The sequence below is a fragment of the Oncorhynchus kisutch genome, linkage group LG17 (genome assembly GCF_002021735.2).
Source record: "Oncorhynchus kisutch isolate 150728-3 linkage group LG17, Okis_V2, whole genome shotgun sequence".
NCBI classification, from domain to species: Eukaryota; Metazoa; Chordata; class Actinopteri; order Salmoniformes; family Salmonidae; genus Oncorhynchus; species Oncorhynchus kisutch.
In genome coordinates, this window is record NC_034190.2 from 85,439,395 (window position 1) to 85,453,881 (window position 14,487).

At 44.5% G+C, this 14,487-nt stretch overlaps 1 protein-coding gene across 1 annotated transcript in view; it reads right to left on the reverse strand.

Moving 5' to 3' along the window:
• hdac6 (histone deacetylase 6) overlaps window positions 1-10,010 on the reverse strand; it is a 41,268-nt gene extending 31,258 nt beyond the window's left edge. Inside the window, 5 exon segments of the mRNA XM_031794861.1 lie at window positions 2,569-2,653; window positions 3,547-3,632; window positions 7,754-7,867; window positions 9,273-9,397; window positions 9,889-10,010. Coding sequence (XP_031650721.1) covers window positions 2,569-2,653; window positions 3,547-3,632; window positions 7,754-7,867; window positions 9,273-9,350 — 363 coding nt within the window. The 5' untranslated portion in view covers window positions 9,351-9,397; window positions 9,889-10,010.
• Between the last annotated feature and the right edge of the window lie 4,477 nt (window positions 10,011-14,487).

The following is a 14,487-nucleotide window of genomic DNA, read 5'->3' on the forward strand; positions in this document are numbered from 1 at the left end:
AGACAAGACGGTGAGAGAGAGAGACAGACGGTGAGAGAGAGAGACAAGACGGTGAGAGAGAGAGACAAGACGTGAGAGAGAGAGAGAGAGACAAGACGGTGAGAGAGAGAGAGACAAGACGGTGAGAGAGGAGAGAGACAAGACGGTGAGAGAGAGAGAGAGACAGACGTGAGAGAGAGAGAGAGAGACAAGACGGTGAGAGAGAGAGAGAGAGACAAGACGGTGAGAGAGAGAGAGACAAGACGGGAGAGAGAGAGACAACACTGGTGAGAGAGAGAGAGAGAGAGAGAACACCGTGAGAGAGAGAGAGAGAGATAAACACGTGGAGAGAAGAGAGAGAGAAGAGAGAGCGAGAGAGAGAGAGAAGCAACACGTGAGAGAGAGAGAGACAACACGGTGAGAGAGAGAGAGAGAGACACACGGTGAGAGAGAGAGACAACACAGTGAAAGAGAGACACACCGTGAGAGAGAGAGACAAGACGATGAGAGAGAGAGAGAACACGGTGAGAGAGAGAGAGACAACACGGTGAGAGAGAGAGAGACAAGACGGTGAGAGAGAAGAGAGACAAGACGGTGAGAGAGAGAGAGAGACAAGACGTGAGAGAGAGAGAGAGACAACAACGGTGAGAGAGAGAGAGAGAGAGAGAGAGAGAACAACACGGTGAGAGAGAGAGAGACAACACGGTGAGAGAGAGACAACACGTGAGAGAGAGACAAGACAGTGAGAGAGAGAGAGAGAGCAGACAAGACAGTGAGAGAGAGAGAGAGAGAACAAGAGCGGTGAGAGAGTGAGACAGACAGACAGTGAGAGAGAGAGACAAGACGGTGAGAGAGAGAGAGAGAAACGAGACGGAAGGAGAGAGACGGTGAGAGAGAGAGAGAGACACACGGTGAGAGAGAGACAAGACAGTGAGAGAGAGAGAGGAGAAGAGAGAGAGAGACAAGACAGTGAGAGAGAGAGAGAGACAGACAAGACAGTGAGAGAGAGAGCCAAGACGGTGAGAGAGAGAGAGAGAAAACGAGACGGTTGAGAAGAGAGAGAGACGGTGAGAGAGAGAGAGAGAACAACACGGTGAGCGAGAGAGAGAGAGAGACAACACGGTGAGAGAGAGAGAGAGAGACAACACGGTGAGAGAGAGAACACGGGAGAGAGAGAGAGAGAGACAAGACGGTGAGAGAGAGAGACAAGACGGTGAGAGAGAGAGAGAGACAAGACGGTGGAGAGAGAGAGAGAGACAAGACGGTGAGAGAGAGAGAGACAAGACGGTGAGAGAGAGAGAGACAAGACGGTGAGAGAGAGAGACAAGACGGTGAGAGAGAGGAGAGAGACAAGACGGTGGAGAGAGAGAGAGAGAGACCAAGACGGTGAGAGAGAGAGAGAAGAGACAAGACGGTGAGAGAGAGAGAGAGACAAGACGGTGAGAGATGAGAGAGAGAGAGACAAGACGGATGAGAGAGAGAGAGAGAGACAAGACGGTGAGAGAGAGAGAGACAAGACGGTGAGAGAGAGAGACAACACGGTGAGAGAGAGAGAGAGAGAGAGAACACCGTGAGAGAGAGAGAGAGGAGAGAGAGAGAACACCGTGAGAGAGAGAGAGAGACAACACGGTGAAGAGAGAGAGAGACAACACGGTGAGAGAGAGAGAGAGAGGACAACACGGTGAGAGAGAGAAGACAACACAGTGAAAGAGAGACAACACCGTGAGAGAGAGAGACAAGACATGAGAGAGAGAGAGACAAGACGGTGAGAGAGAGAGAGAGACAAGACGGTGGAGAGAGAGAGAGACAAGACGGTGAGAGAGAGAGAGAGAGACAAGACGGTGAGAGAGAGAGAGAGACAAGACGGTGAGAGAGAGAGAGAGAGACAACACGGTGAGAGAGAGAGAGAGAGAGAGACAACACGGTGAGAGAGAGAGAGACAACACGGTGAGAGAGAGAGACAACACGGTGAGAGAGAGACAACACGGTGTGAGAGAGAGAGAGACAACACGGTGAGAGAGAGAGACAACACGGTGAGAGAGAGAGAGAGACAACACGGTGAGAGAGAGAGAGACAACACGGTGGAGAGAGAGAGAGAGAGACAACACGGTGAGAGAGAGAGAGAGAGAGAGAGAGAGACAACACGGTGAGAGAGAGAGAGAGAGACAACACGGTGAGAGAGAGAGAGAGAGACAACACGGTGAGAGAGAGAGAGAGAGACAACACGGTGAGAGAGAGAGAGAGAGAGAGAGAGAGAGAGAGAGAGAGAGACTACTTGTGAGCCTACAGTGAACGGTTCAATACCTATAATATCAATGTACTGTGGAGAAGCGTTGACTACTAGGACAACAAAATCCATCTCCTGTCTAACTACTTTATGTTAACATTATGTAACAGCCCTGCTCAACGTCAGATAGGTGGACAAACACCAGTCCCTGAGATGTTGCTGACCAGACTTTGTTGTTCCTCCACTACCCCTTACTTCAATCTATCAATTCATCAATCAATCAATCAATCAATCAATTCACCACAGTGAGACAGCAGTCCCTGTTTCTCCACTGTGTGTGTGTGTGTGTGTTAATCCCTCACCTCCACTGTAACACAGCGAGACAGCAGTCCCTGTTTCTCCACCGTGTCCATTACAGTGCTCACTCTCTCTGGGCATTCTGGGTGGCTGGAAGCAGAGCAACACAATCGTTTCTCAATTCACTCTTCAATATAACCAGTCGGTTAATTACAGAATCAGAAATGAGGTCAAACTTAAATACAGCGGTACCTGTTTTGGGTTGTTTGGGGTACCTGTTTGGGGTTCCTGTTTGGGGTTCCTGTTTGAGGTTCCTGTTTGAGGTTGTTTGGGGTACCTGTTTGGGGTTCCTGTTTGGGGTACCTGTTTGGGGTTCCTGTTTGGGGTACCTGTTTGAGGTTGTTTGGGGTTGTTTGGGGTTCCTGTTTGAGGTTGTTTGGGGTACCTGTTTGGGGTACCGGTTTGAGGTTGTTTGGGGTTCCTGTTTGGGGTTGTTTGGGGTTGTTTGGGGTACCTGTTTGGGGTTGTTTGGGGTACCTGTTTGGGGTTCCTGTTTGGGGTACCTGTTTGGGGTTCCTGTTTGGGGTACCTGTTTAGAGTTGTTTGGGGTACCTGTTTGGGGTTCCTGTTTGGGGTTCCTGTTTGGGGTTCCTGTTTGAGGTTGTTTGGGGTACATGTTTGAGGTTGTTTGGGGTACCTGTATGGGGTTGTTTGAGGTACCTGTTTGGGGTTGTTTGGGGTACCTGTTTGGGGTTGTTTGGGGTACCAGTTTGGGGTACCTGTTTGGGGCTGTTTTGAACTGACTTGTTGGAGAGGTGGAATCCTTTGACGGTGCCACGTTGAAAGTCACTGAGTAAGTCAGTAAGGCCGTTCTACTGCCAATGTTTGTCTATGGAGATTGCATGTCTTCGTGCTCCATTTCATGCAGTGGCTGAAATAGCCAAATCCACAAATTTGAAGGGGGTGTCCACATACTTTTGTATAGAGTGTACCCACCTGGAGCAGCAAGGAGACAGACCGAACAGGGTTCAGAAAACAATCACCTGGGATCCCAGAGACAGCGATGGTGTGTGAACACGCTGTCAAACACCAGCCCAGTCCCTGTGGCTGAAGCCTCGTTACGTAGATCCTACACATCAAAAACACATGAGCACACACGACAACACATGAGCACACACGACAACACATGAGCACACACGACAACACATGAGTACACACAACAACACATGAGTACACACGACAACACATGAGCACACACGACAACACATGAGCACACACGACAACACATGAGCACACACGACAACACATGAGCACACACGACAACACATGAGTACACACGACAACACATGAGCACACACGACAACACATGAGTACACACGACAACACATGAGTACACACGACAACACATGAGTACACACGACAACACATGAGCACACACGACAACACATGAGCACACACGACAACACATGAGCACACACGACAACACATGAGTACACACGACAACACATGAGTACACACGACAACACATGAGCACACACGACAACACATGAGTACACACGACAACACATGAGCACACACGACAACACATGAGCACACACGACAACACATGAGTACACACGACAACACATGAGCACACACGACAACACATGAGCACACACGACAACACATGAGCACACACGACAACACATGAGTACACACGACAACACATGAGTACACACGACAACACATGAGCACACACGACAACACATGAGTACACACGACAACACATGAGTACACACGACAACACATGAGCACACACGACAACACATGAGCACACACGACAACACATGAGCACACACGACAACACATGAGTACACACGACAACACATGAGTACACACGACAACACATGAGCACACACGACAACACATGAGCACACACGACAACACATGAGTACACACAACAACACATGAGTACACACGACAACACATGAGTACACACAACAACACATGAGTACACACGACAACACATGAGCACACACGACAACAATAGCCATTAGTGCTGAGCGATAAAGTGCCTTTTGAGGTCGGTTTCAGATTTGGAAAAAATAAAATAAAAAAATAAAATTTTAAAAATTTTAAAATAAATAAATAACCCGTTTTCTATAAAGCTTTCGATTATTTTATATATATATATATTTACATTAAATGTATTATGAAATAATGACGTTATGATGATTTTAGAGCTTTTTAAATGTTGATTCCAAAGCCCAAAACGATGCTCTGTCAGGTCTACACTGGGTAGACATCAATAGTCAATTACTAAATAATAACATATTTCAGTTGTGTAATATTACTTTGTTTTTATTTGATTCCTTAAAGTTATCTCATCTCTGCTCAGACAGTAGCAGTCAGCCAGCTAAACGATGTATTATCTCTACCATCTAACGTTATCTCTGTTCTCCCCGTACTGTACTGTCTGGAGGCATCCTATCTAACTAGCCTGACTAAGGATGCTGCAGAGCTGTCTGACTAAACTATGTATTATCTCTACCATCTCACGTTATCTCTGTTCTCCCCGTACTGTACTGTCTCTAGTCATCCTATCTAACTAGCCTGATTAAGGATGCTGCAGAGCTGTCTGACTAAACTGTCTATTATCTCTACCATCTCTGTTCTCCCCGTACTGTACTGTTTGGAGTCATCCTAACTAGCCTGACTAAGGATGCTGCAGAGCTGTCTGACTAAACTATGTATTATCTCTACCATCTAACGTTATCTCTGTTCTCCCCGTACTGTCTCTAGTCATCCTATCTAACTAGCCTGACTAAGGATGCTGCAGAGCTGTCTGACTAAACTATGTATTATCTCTACCATCTAACGTTATCTCTGTTCTCCCCGTACTGTCTCTAGTCATCCTATCTAACTAGCCTGATTAAGGATGCTGCAGAGCTGTCTGAGTAAACCAGTTTACTAGGCATACTTTCACAAACTCTCTCTATCCCTCTCTCTCCTCATTGTGTTGTGTACATTCCTCTCTCATACGGTCCATAAGGCCTGTGTGTATCTAACCTATAGATCGTAGCTGGAATGAACAGGCGCAATGGATTATGGTCATTGTAGTTAATTACCACGTTTCTGCACTGAACTCTGCTGAATATTTGCTTCATGAAAACTACAACTAACTTCAGCCCAGCGCCCCACACGGTTCTTGACATGATTTCTCTCTAGAGAAACGGCGTGTTTTCGGCTCACACTAAAAAGTAAATGGAAGTTAAGTAATTGAACCACGTCGGTCAGTTAGTTGTTTAATAACAGGGGAAAGTCAATCGCTCAGCACTAGCAGACAATGAGTGATGAGGTTATAATGTGTTCAGAAAACATTATGTAAACAGCCTAAAATGTTAAAAATCACTGTTTCCCCTCCATCCCCACTGTTTCCTCTCCATCTCTCTAGATTCACTGTTTCCTCTCTAGATTCACTGTTTCCTCTCCATCTCTCTAGATTCACTGTTACCTCTCCATCTCTCTAGATTCAGTTTCCTCTCCATCTCTCTAGATTTACTGTTTCCTCTCCATCTCTCTAGATTCACTGTTTCCTCTCCATCTCTCTAGATTTACTGTTTCCTCTCCATCTCTCTAGATTCACTGTTTCCTCTCCATCTCTCTAGATTCACTGTTTCCTCTCCATCTCTCTAGATTTACTGTTTCCTCTCCATCTCTCTAGATTTACTGTTTCCTCTCCATCTCTCTAGATGTACTGTTTCCTCTCCATCTCTCTAGATTCACTGTTTCCTCTCTAGAATCACTGTTTCCTCTCTAGAATCACTGTTTCCTCTCCATCTCTCTAGATTCACTGTTTCCTCTCTAGATTCACTGTTTCCTCTCCATCTCTCTAGATTTACTGTTTCCTCTCCATCTCTCTAGATCACTGTTTCCTCTCCAGAACACTGTTTCCTCTCCATCTCTCTAGATTTACTGTTTCCTCTCCATCTCTCTAGAATCACTGTTTCCTCTCCATCTCTCTAGATTCACTGTTTCCTCTCCATCTCTCTAGATTCAATGTTTCCTCTCCATCTCTCTAGATTCACTGTTTCCTCTCCATCTCTCTAGATATACTGTTTCCTCTCCATCTCTCTAGATTCACTGTTTCCTCTCCATCTCTCTAGATTCACTGTTTCCTCTCCATCCCACTATTTCCTATCCATCTCTCTAGATTCACTGTTTCCTCTCTAGATGTACTGTTTCCTCTCCATCTCTCTAGATTTACTGTTTCCTCTCCATCTCTCTAGATTTACTGTTTCCTCTCCATCTCTCTAGATTTACTGTTACCTCTCCATCTCTATAGATTCACTGTTTCCTCTCTAGAATCACTGTTTCCTCTCCATCTCTCTAGATTCACTGTTTCCTCTCTAGATTCACTGTTTCCTCTCCATCTCTCTAGAATACTGTTTCCTCTCTAGATTCACTGTTTCCTCTCCATCTCTCTAGATTCACTGTTTCCTCTCTAGATTCACTGTTTCCTCTCCATCTCTCTAGATTTACTGTTTCCTCTCCATCTCTCTAGATTCACTGTTTCCTCTCCATCCCACTATTTCCTATCCATCTCTCTAGATTCACTGTTTCCTCTCTAGATGTACTGTTTCCTCTCCATCTCTCTAGATTTACTGTTTCCTCTCCATCTCTCTAGATGTACTGTTTCCTCTCCATCTCTCTAGATTTACTGTTACCTCTCCATCTCTCTAGATTCACTGTTTCCTCTCTAGAATCACTGTTTCCTCTCCATCTCTCTAGATTCACTGTTTCCTCTCTAGATTCACTGTTTCCTCTCCATCTCTCTAGAATACTGTTTCCTCTCTGGATTAACTGTTTCCTCTCTAGATTAACTGTTTCCTCTCTAGATTCACTGTTTCCTCTCTAGATTCACTGTTTCCTCTCTAGATTCACTGTTTCCTCTCTAGATTCACTGTTTCCTCTCTAGATTCACTGTTTCCTCTCTAGATTCACTGTTTCCTCTCTAGATTCACTGTTTCCTCTCTAGATTCAGATCACTGTTTCCTCTCTAGATTCACTGTTTCCTCTCTAGATCACTGTTTCCTCTCTAGATTCACTGTTTCCTCTCTAGATTCACTGTTTCCTCTCCATATCTCTAGATTCACTGTTTCCTCTACATCTCCACTGTTTCCTCTCTAGTTTTACTGTTTCCTCTCTAGATTCACTAGACAAATGTAAAACTCTTTCTCCCACATTTCATTTCCTCTCTAAAGTGTGTACCAGGTTGTCCAGTTGATTGGCTATGTCCTCTTCTCCTTTACTTCTGTCCATTCTTCCTCTCCTCCGAGTCTCCTGCAGGTTGCTCGTCTTCTTCCGGGTCTTGCCACTCTCCTTCTGAGGCAGAGGTGAGTAACAGACAGAGGTTAGGCAATCATGAAGACTGTTGTCGTTGTCCCAGTAAAATAACTCTCCCAAGTGATTAGGAGACCATTAAGAGTGAAAAACAGACTGAAGATGTTTGAAGAAATGACCCTGTCTTGTAAAGTGAATGTCTGTGTGTGGAACAACAGCTTTCAGGGAGTCTAAAGGTATCTCTCAACGTGATCAAACTCCACCATCAACACGGTGATCATTAACAGCCACAGCTGTGTCTTAAATAGCACATTAATCCCTTTATAGTGCACTACTGTCGGCCAGGATCCTATGAGCCCTGGTCAAAAGCACTGCATAGGCAATAGGGTACCGTTTGGAACAAAAGCAATGACTACGGCATCACATCTAACTGGTTTATCTGTGGCAGGGGTGACAAGCCCTCCTCCTGAAGAGCTATTGGAAGTGCAGAATGTTGTTGCAACCCTGCTTTAACACACCTGATTCTAGTAGTCTGCTGCTTCTCAGGTCCTTGATCGGTTGAATCACGTGTGTTTATGTAAGGTTAAAGCTTACACAGCCAGTTGGGTCACCGAGAATGAGGGTTTTAGAATACTAGAATGGTTTTGAACCTTCCTATGATGGTCCAAAAGTCAGCCATGTTGGACAGGGAGTTGGTCAACGATGGTGTTACCAGTACTGTGATAAGATAGTGTAAAATAATGTACTTGAAGAACTTATCTGCACTGTATGTTTGTTAGCTAGCGTAGCCAGTCAGTTTTAGAGGAATGACCCCATTATTTATTTCTAATTAACTGCCAATATGCCGACATTCCATTCAAACAAATGCTGTCAATCAACAGCCTGGAACTGAATAAAATTAGTTGATGGGACTTAGACAAGATGTAAATGCAACTGATATTGTATCATATAATAGCACTTCCAGTTTCCCAGGAAAATGTAAAAAATGGAGACATTTATGGTCTGTTTACATATATGTTAGAGGCTATTTATACAGAAAACATGTATAAACCCCTTATAAAACTGCATTTATGATTATATGATAATATTTGATGTTGATAATGATTATGTTAACCTATGTCTGATATATCACGTGCCTTTGTTTTATTTTCCTATATAAGAAAAAAAAAATATCTGGATTATGCCTCTACTGCCATTCATTCCTATTAGACTGGTTTGGACTTCTACCTGACCAAAATGGCTGCCATTTTCACCCCCATTCTGGAACCTTGAGTGTTTATGACATAGCTCCTCTTGGTAATTTAATAGGATCTCTGTTGTTAGCCATCCCTGATACAGCCTACAGTCAAGAGTGAGCTGCAGTGAGTCTACTTAAAGATGGTGGCTAGCTCTATTCACTTCTTATCACGGACATGTCGACAGACTCTTATTCTCTGGTATATCTTACTTTGGCTGCGTTGTAGTCCGGCGAATTTGACGTGCGAGGGGAACGTCTGACAGACCTGGGCTCTGGCACAGACTCCATGCTGCAGCAGATACACTACCGTCCACAGAAACACCTATACATACACCCTACAACATATATCAACAAAGGTCAATAGTTGATGATAACAGATCATTTCTGTTCAGTTTGGAAATCATGGAACCCTAATGAATAATCAATGGTGTCGTGTAGGCTTTGAAAGCATCATTTTTTCCAGGAAGATGGGGGCTGTGTGTCATTTTTGGACAGGTGATTTCACTTTCTCATGTTGCCACAGACAGATCCCAATTCTAGCCAGTTTACCCGTTACAAGCTGGTAGATATGGCTAACGTTACAAATCAAAAGCGGTCATTGTATCTGTATCAACTCGTCAAACGGTGTTTTTTTTAAGAAAACAAGCCGCAACAATGTCTCATCAGTGGTTAACGTTAGTCAGGAAGTTATAGCTAAGCATCGGCTAACGTTGAACTAAAAAATACTCTCCAAGCCCCTAATTCAAATAATTGTAGTCATTTTTCAGAGCACAACATTGCAATAAAAATGGAGCGTAGAGACAATAACACCGTACACTTGACTTACACTTGATGTTCCGCCTTACCAAACCCTCCGTCTGAGCGCGAAGTGGAGCGACAACAACGTCGCACAGAAATGACGTCGGCAAAGACTACACTCCGGAGTGTAATCATTTGTCCCAAACAGATGCAAAATAAAACGTTGTGCAACTTTTAAAAAACGACACATTTTCAATTTGAGAAATTCAGGTATGTTCCTTCCCGGGTTGCTTCCGTTTAAGAAATGTTTTTTAGTTTTTTTTACAACAGAATCGACGTAATGAATGCGCCCCCAGTGCATGACGCGTCTTTGAATGGAGTATGTACAAAGTATCTATTTGAGGTCGCTGTTGCAATACAAGTGAAGCCCACGGGATATAAACACCGGGGTTGTGCAATGCTTTGTGGTCCGTGTGTGATGTTTTCTGGTCTGGATCCAATGCCAACCAAAATAATCCTAGTGTAACGACCCTGGGGTTATAGGCGCGGATACCGACTCTGTCGCTCGAGCCTGCTGTCACGGAACGGTCCATAGCGCGCTGGACTTCGGCCTAGAAGGTCGAGGGTTCAAGTCCTGCTCCCTGCCTGTTTCAGTATAAAACCATTGACTTTTCTACAAGGAATTTGTCTCTACACTAACTCACTAATGAAGGACTAAAGGTTAAAATACCTGGTGTTTTTTTTCCTTCTAATCTCTGTTACATTTAGGCCGAATAGTGCTTGGATTATCTTAAGTAATGCATATTTCTCCTATAATTATGACTTTTTGTATATAATTTTTTCATAAATGTCTTCCTTTTTTAATAAAAAATATATATTTCCTTTGCCCACACTTTGAGCATATGTTGGCTCAATACCATTTGAATAAAAGTCTACAACCAACAGTTGAACTGAGGATACAGCATGTGAATGTGTTTCAGTCGGATACAGTGAGAGGTCTGCTGAGAGATGGGAGTCAGGATCTTCCTGGTACCATGACACCACAACACTGCATCTTCCTGGTACCACAACACTGTTTTACAGGAATCCCTTATAGTAGAACTTGATCATTTGTACATAGGCTATAGTATAATGATTTATTTTGTAATACTATGTGTCTTGGATATATTTATTCATTTTATTTAACTAGGAAAGTCAGTTAAGAACAAATTCTTAGTGCAGTGCCTTTAGACCGCCGCTGTGCCACTCGGGAGCCCTGTACACAACAGGACTGTAGTGGCGCCTCTTGCACTGAGATGCAGTGCCTTTCGACCGCCGCTGTGCAACTCGGGAGCCCTGTACACAACAGGACTGTAGTGGTGCCTCTTGCACTGAGATGCAGTGCCTTTCGACCGCCGCTGTGCCACTCGGGAGCCCTGTACACAACAGGACTGTAGTGGCGCCTCTTGCACTGAGATGCAGTGCCTTTCGACCGCCGCTGTGCCACTCGGGAGCCCTGTACACAACAGGACTGTAGTGGCGCCTCTTGCACTGAGATGCAGTGCCTTTCGACCGCCGCTGTGCCACTCGGGAGCCCTGTACACAACAGGACTGTAGTGGCGCCTCTTGCACTGAGATGCAGTGCCTTTCGACCGCCGCTGTGCCACTCGGGAGCCCTGTACACAACAGGACTGTAGTGGCGCCTCTTGCACTGAGATGCAGTGCCTTTAGACCCGCCGCTGTGCCACTCGGGAGCCCTGTACACAACAGGACTGTAGTGGCGCCTCTTGCACTGAGATGCAGTGCCTTTAGACTGCCGCTGTGCCACTCGGGAGCCCTGTACACAACAGGACTGTAGTGGCGCCTCTTGCACTGAGATGCAGTGCCTTTAGACCGCCGCTGCGCCACTCAGGAGCCCTGTACACAACAGGAAGCTGCGGAGGGGAAAGACGGCTCATAGTAATAACTGTAATGGAGTGAATGGAACGGTATCAACCACATGTACGTTTGATACAATTTCATTCATTCCAGTCCAGCTATTACTATGAGCCCATTACATACACAATTAAGGTGCAACCAGCCACCTATGAGATATACTGATACACTGACTATAACACAGCTCGCTTTTCTTATGTTATCCTTAAAAAGTGTAGTGTTGATGCTCCCTGCCTGTTTCATTACAGTATATTCATCTATCTTCAAAGTTTTACAAGCAAATAGAGCAGGAACATGTGATCCAAATGTATATTTCTTATCGGTTCATTCATAGAACACTTGATGATTGATTCCCAATAAAACCAATAGAAGAGCTCTTCTATTAAACGGTAAACCCATAACAGTTGAGTGGGGAGCATTGTGATGCAATCACACAGAGAGATGTGGCTTTTCTATAGTGAGAGTACGGGGCTGGAACTATACAGGTCAATCACACAGAGAGATGTGGCTTTTCTATAGTGAGAGTACGGGGCTGGAACTATACAGGTCAATCACACAGAGTGATGTGGCTTTTCTATAGTGAGAGCACGGGGCTGGAACTATACAGGTCAATCACACAGAGAGATGTGGCTTTTCTATAGTGAGAGTACGGGGCTGGAACTATACAGGTCAATCACACAGAGTGATGTGGCTTTTCTATAGTGAGAGTACGGGGCTGGAACTATACAGGTCAATCACACAGAGAGATGTGGCTTTTCTATAGTGAGAGTACGGGGCTGGAACTATACAGGTAGATCACACAGAGTGATGTGGCTTTTCTATAGTGAGAGTACGGGGCTGGAGCTATACAGGTCAATCACACAGAGAGATGTGGCTTTTCTATAGTGAGAGTACGGGGCTGGAGCTATACAGGTCAATCACACAGAGAGATGTGGCTTTTCTATAGTGAGAGTACGGGGCTGGAACTATACAGGTGATTTCTAACCAATGTGTAGCAACCGACCGACTGTTAGTTCGCCGTCTCTTGGTTATTTAGCTTCCAGAGAAATTAGAATAAGGTGGCCAGGAGTGAGGTTTATGGGTGGGAGGGGTTTAACTTGAACTAAAATAACATAGAACGGTATGTCCATCCACTTTAAAAGCCATTACCGCTACGAGAAAACTGCTGAAAACAAAACGACTCACCTGATTTTAGTGTAACCATTCTTCTTGTGAAATCCCATGAAAAGCTACAAAAGCTGTAGGCCATTTATTTAGAAAAATCTTTATACCAGACCTATAAGCCTATTCAGGGAAAGAGTCAGGCTTGCTCTTGCTAATCACTGCATGTAAAACAGGCCTACCAGCATAAGCCAAATTAACTGTGGGAAAAGTTTGAGGAGAGAAAGTGCATTGGTGCGATCACTTATGGCAGGTTATAGAGCATTGTAAATAGTTGCACTGGACAGAAAGAGAGATGAGCACAGTGAAAAATAATATCTAAAGGAATTGACAACCATTAGAAAAATATAAATTACTTGCAAACCACTTAGGCAACGAGGCAATGTTGATGTAACAGTATAACTTTAGACCATCCCCTCACCCATACCCGGGTGCGAACCAGAGACCCTCTGCACACATCAACAACAGCCACCCTCGAAGCATCGTTACCCATCGCTCCACAAAAGCCGCGGCCCTTGCAGAGCAAAGGGGAACCACTACTTCAAGGTCTCAGAGCAAGTGACGTCACCGATTGAAACGCTATTTAGCGCGAACACCGCTAACTAAGCTAGCCGTTTCACATCCGTTACATTGACATGCTGTAAAATATATTTTATTTAACAAGGCGTTTCAGTTAAGAACAAATTCTTATTTTACAATGACGGCCTACCCCGGCAAAACCTGTGCGCTGCCCTATGGGACTCCCAACCACGGCCGGTTGTGATACAGCTTGGAATCGAACCAGGGTCTGTAGTGACACCTGTAGCACTGAGATGCAGTGTCTTATACCCGCTGCACCACTAAGAATAAATAAACAAGATGAGCAGGCTAACAGCGTTTGTTGTTGAATTGCTACATTTAAAATTGCTACATTTTTATTTAAATAGGAGTTACTATATTATTTTACATTAGGCCTACGTGTACATTGAAGTAGCCTATTATTTGCAGTCACGATGACAAATAACTTAATAGGCAGAGTGCAGTAGCCTAGTAGGCCTTAATCAGTTGATTGGCAGGTGTATAGAACGACAAACATTCCTCTACTGTGGATGCTCACAAAAGGTTTTATAGTTAGGCTACGTAGCCTATAGTTTGTTACACTTACACCTGTTTACGTTACTTTTATGCTCTATAAATTACTGTTTATAATTTATTTACAATTTATAAATTGAGTCCTTAGAATAATGTACTGCTGCATAATTTGCCGACCCATCCGGGACATAAATCGGAAGTCAAATCCATCGATTCCGTTTGTTTGCTGCGCCAATAGCAACATTACAGGGTCTGTAGTGACCCTAAACAGAGAGTACACAGTAGCAGAATACCTGACCACTGTGACTGACCCTAAACAGAGAGTACACAGTAGCAGAATACCTGACCACTGTGACTGGCCCTAAACAGAGAGTACACAGTAGCAGAATACCTGACCACTGTGACTGACCCAATAGCAACATTACAGGGTCTCTAGTGACCCTAAACAGAGAGTACACAGTAGCAGAATACCTGACCACTGTGACTGGCCCTAAACAGAGAGTACACAGTAGCAGAATACCTGACCACTGTGACTGGCCCT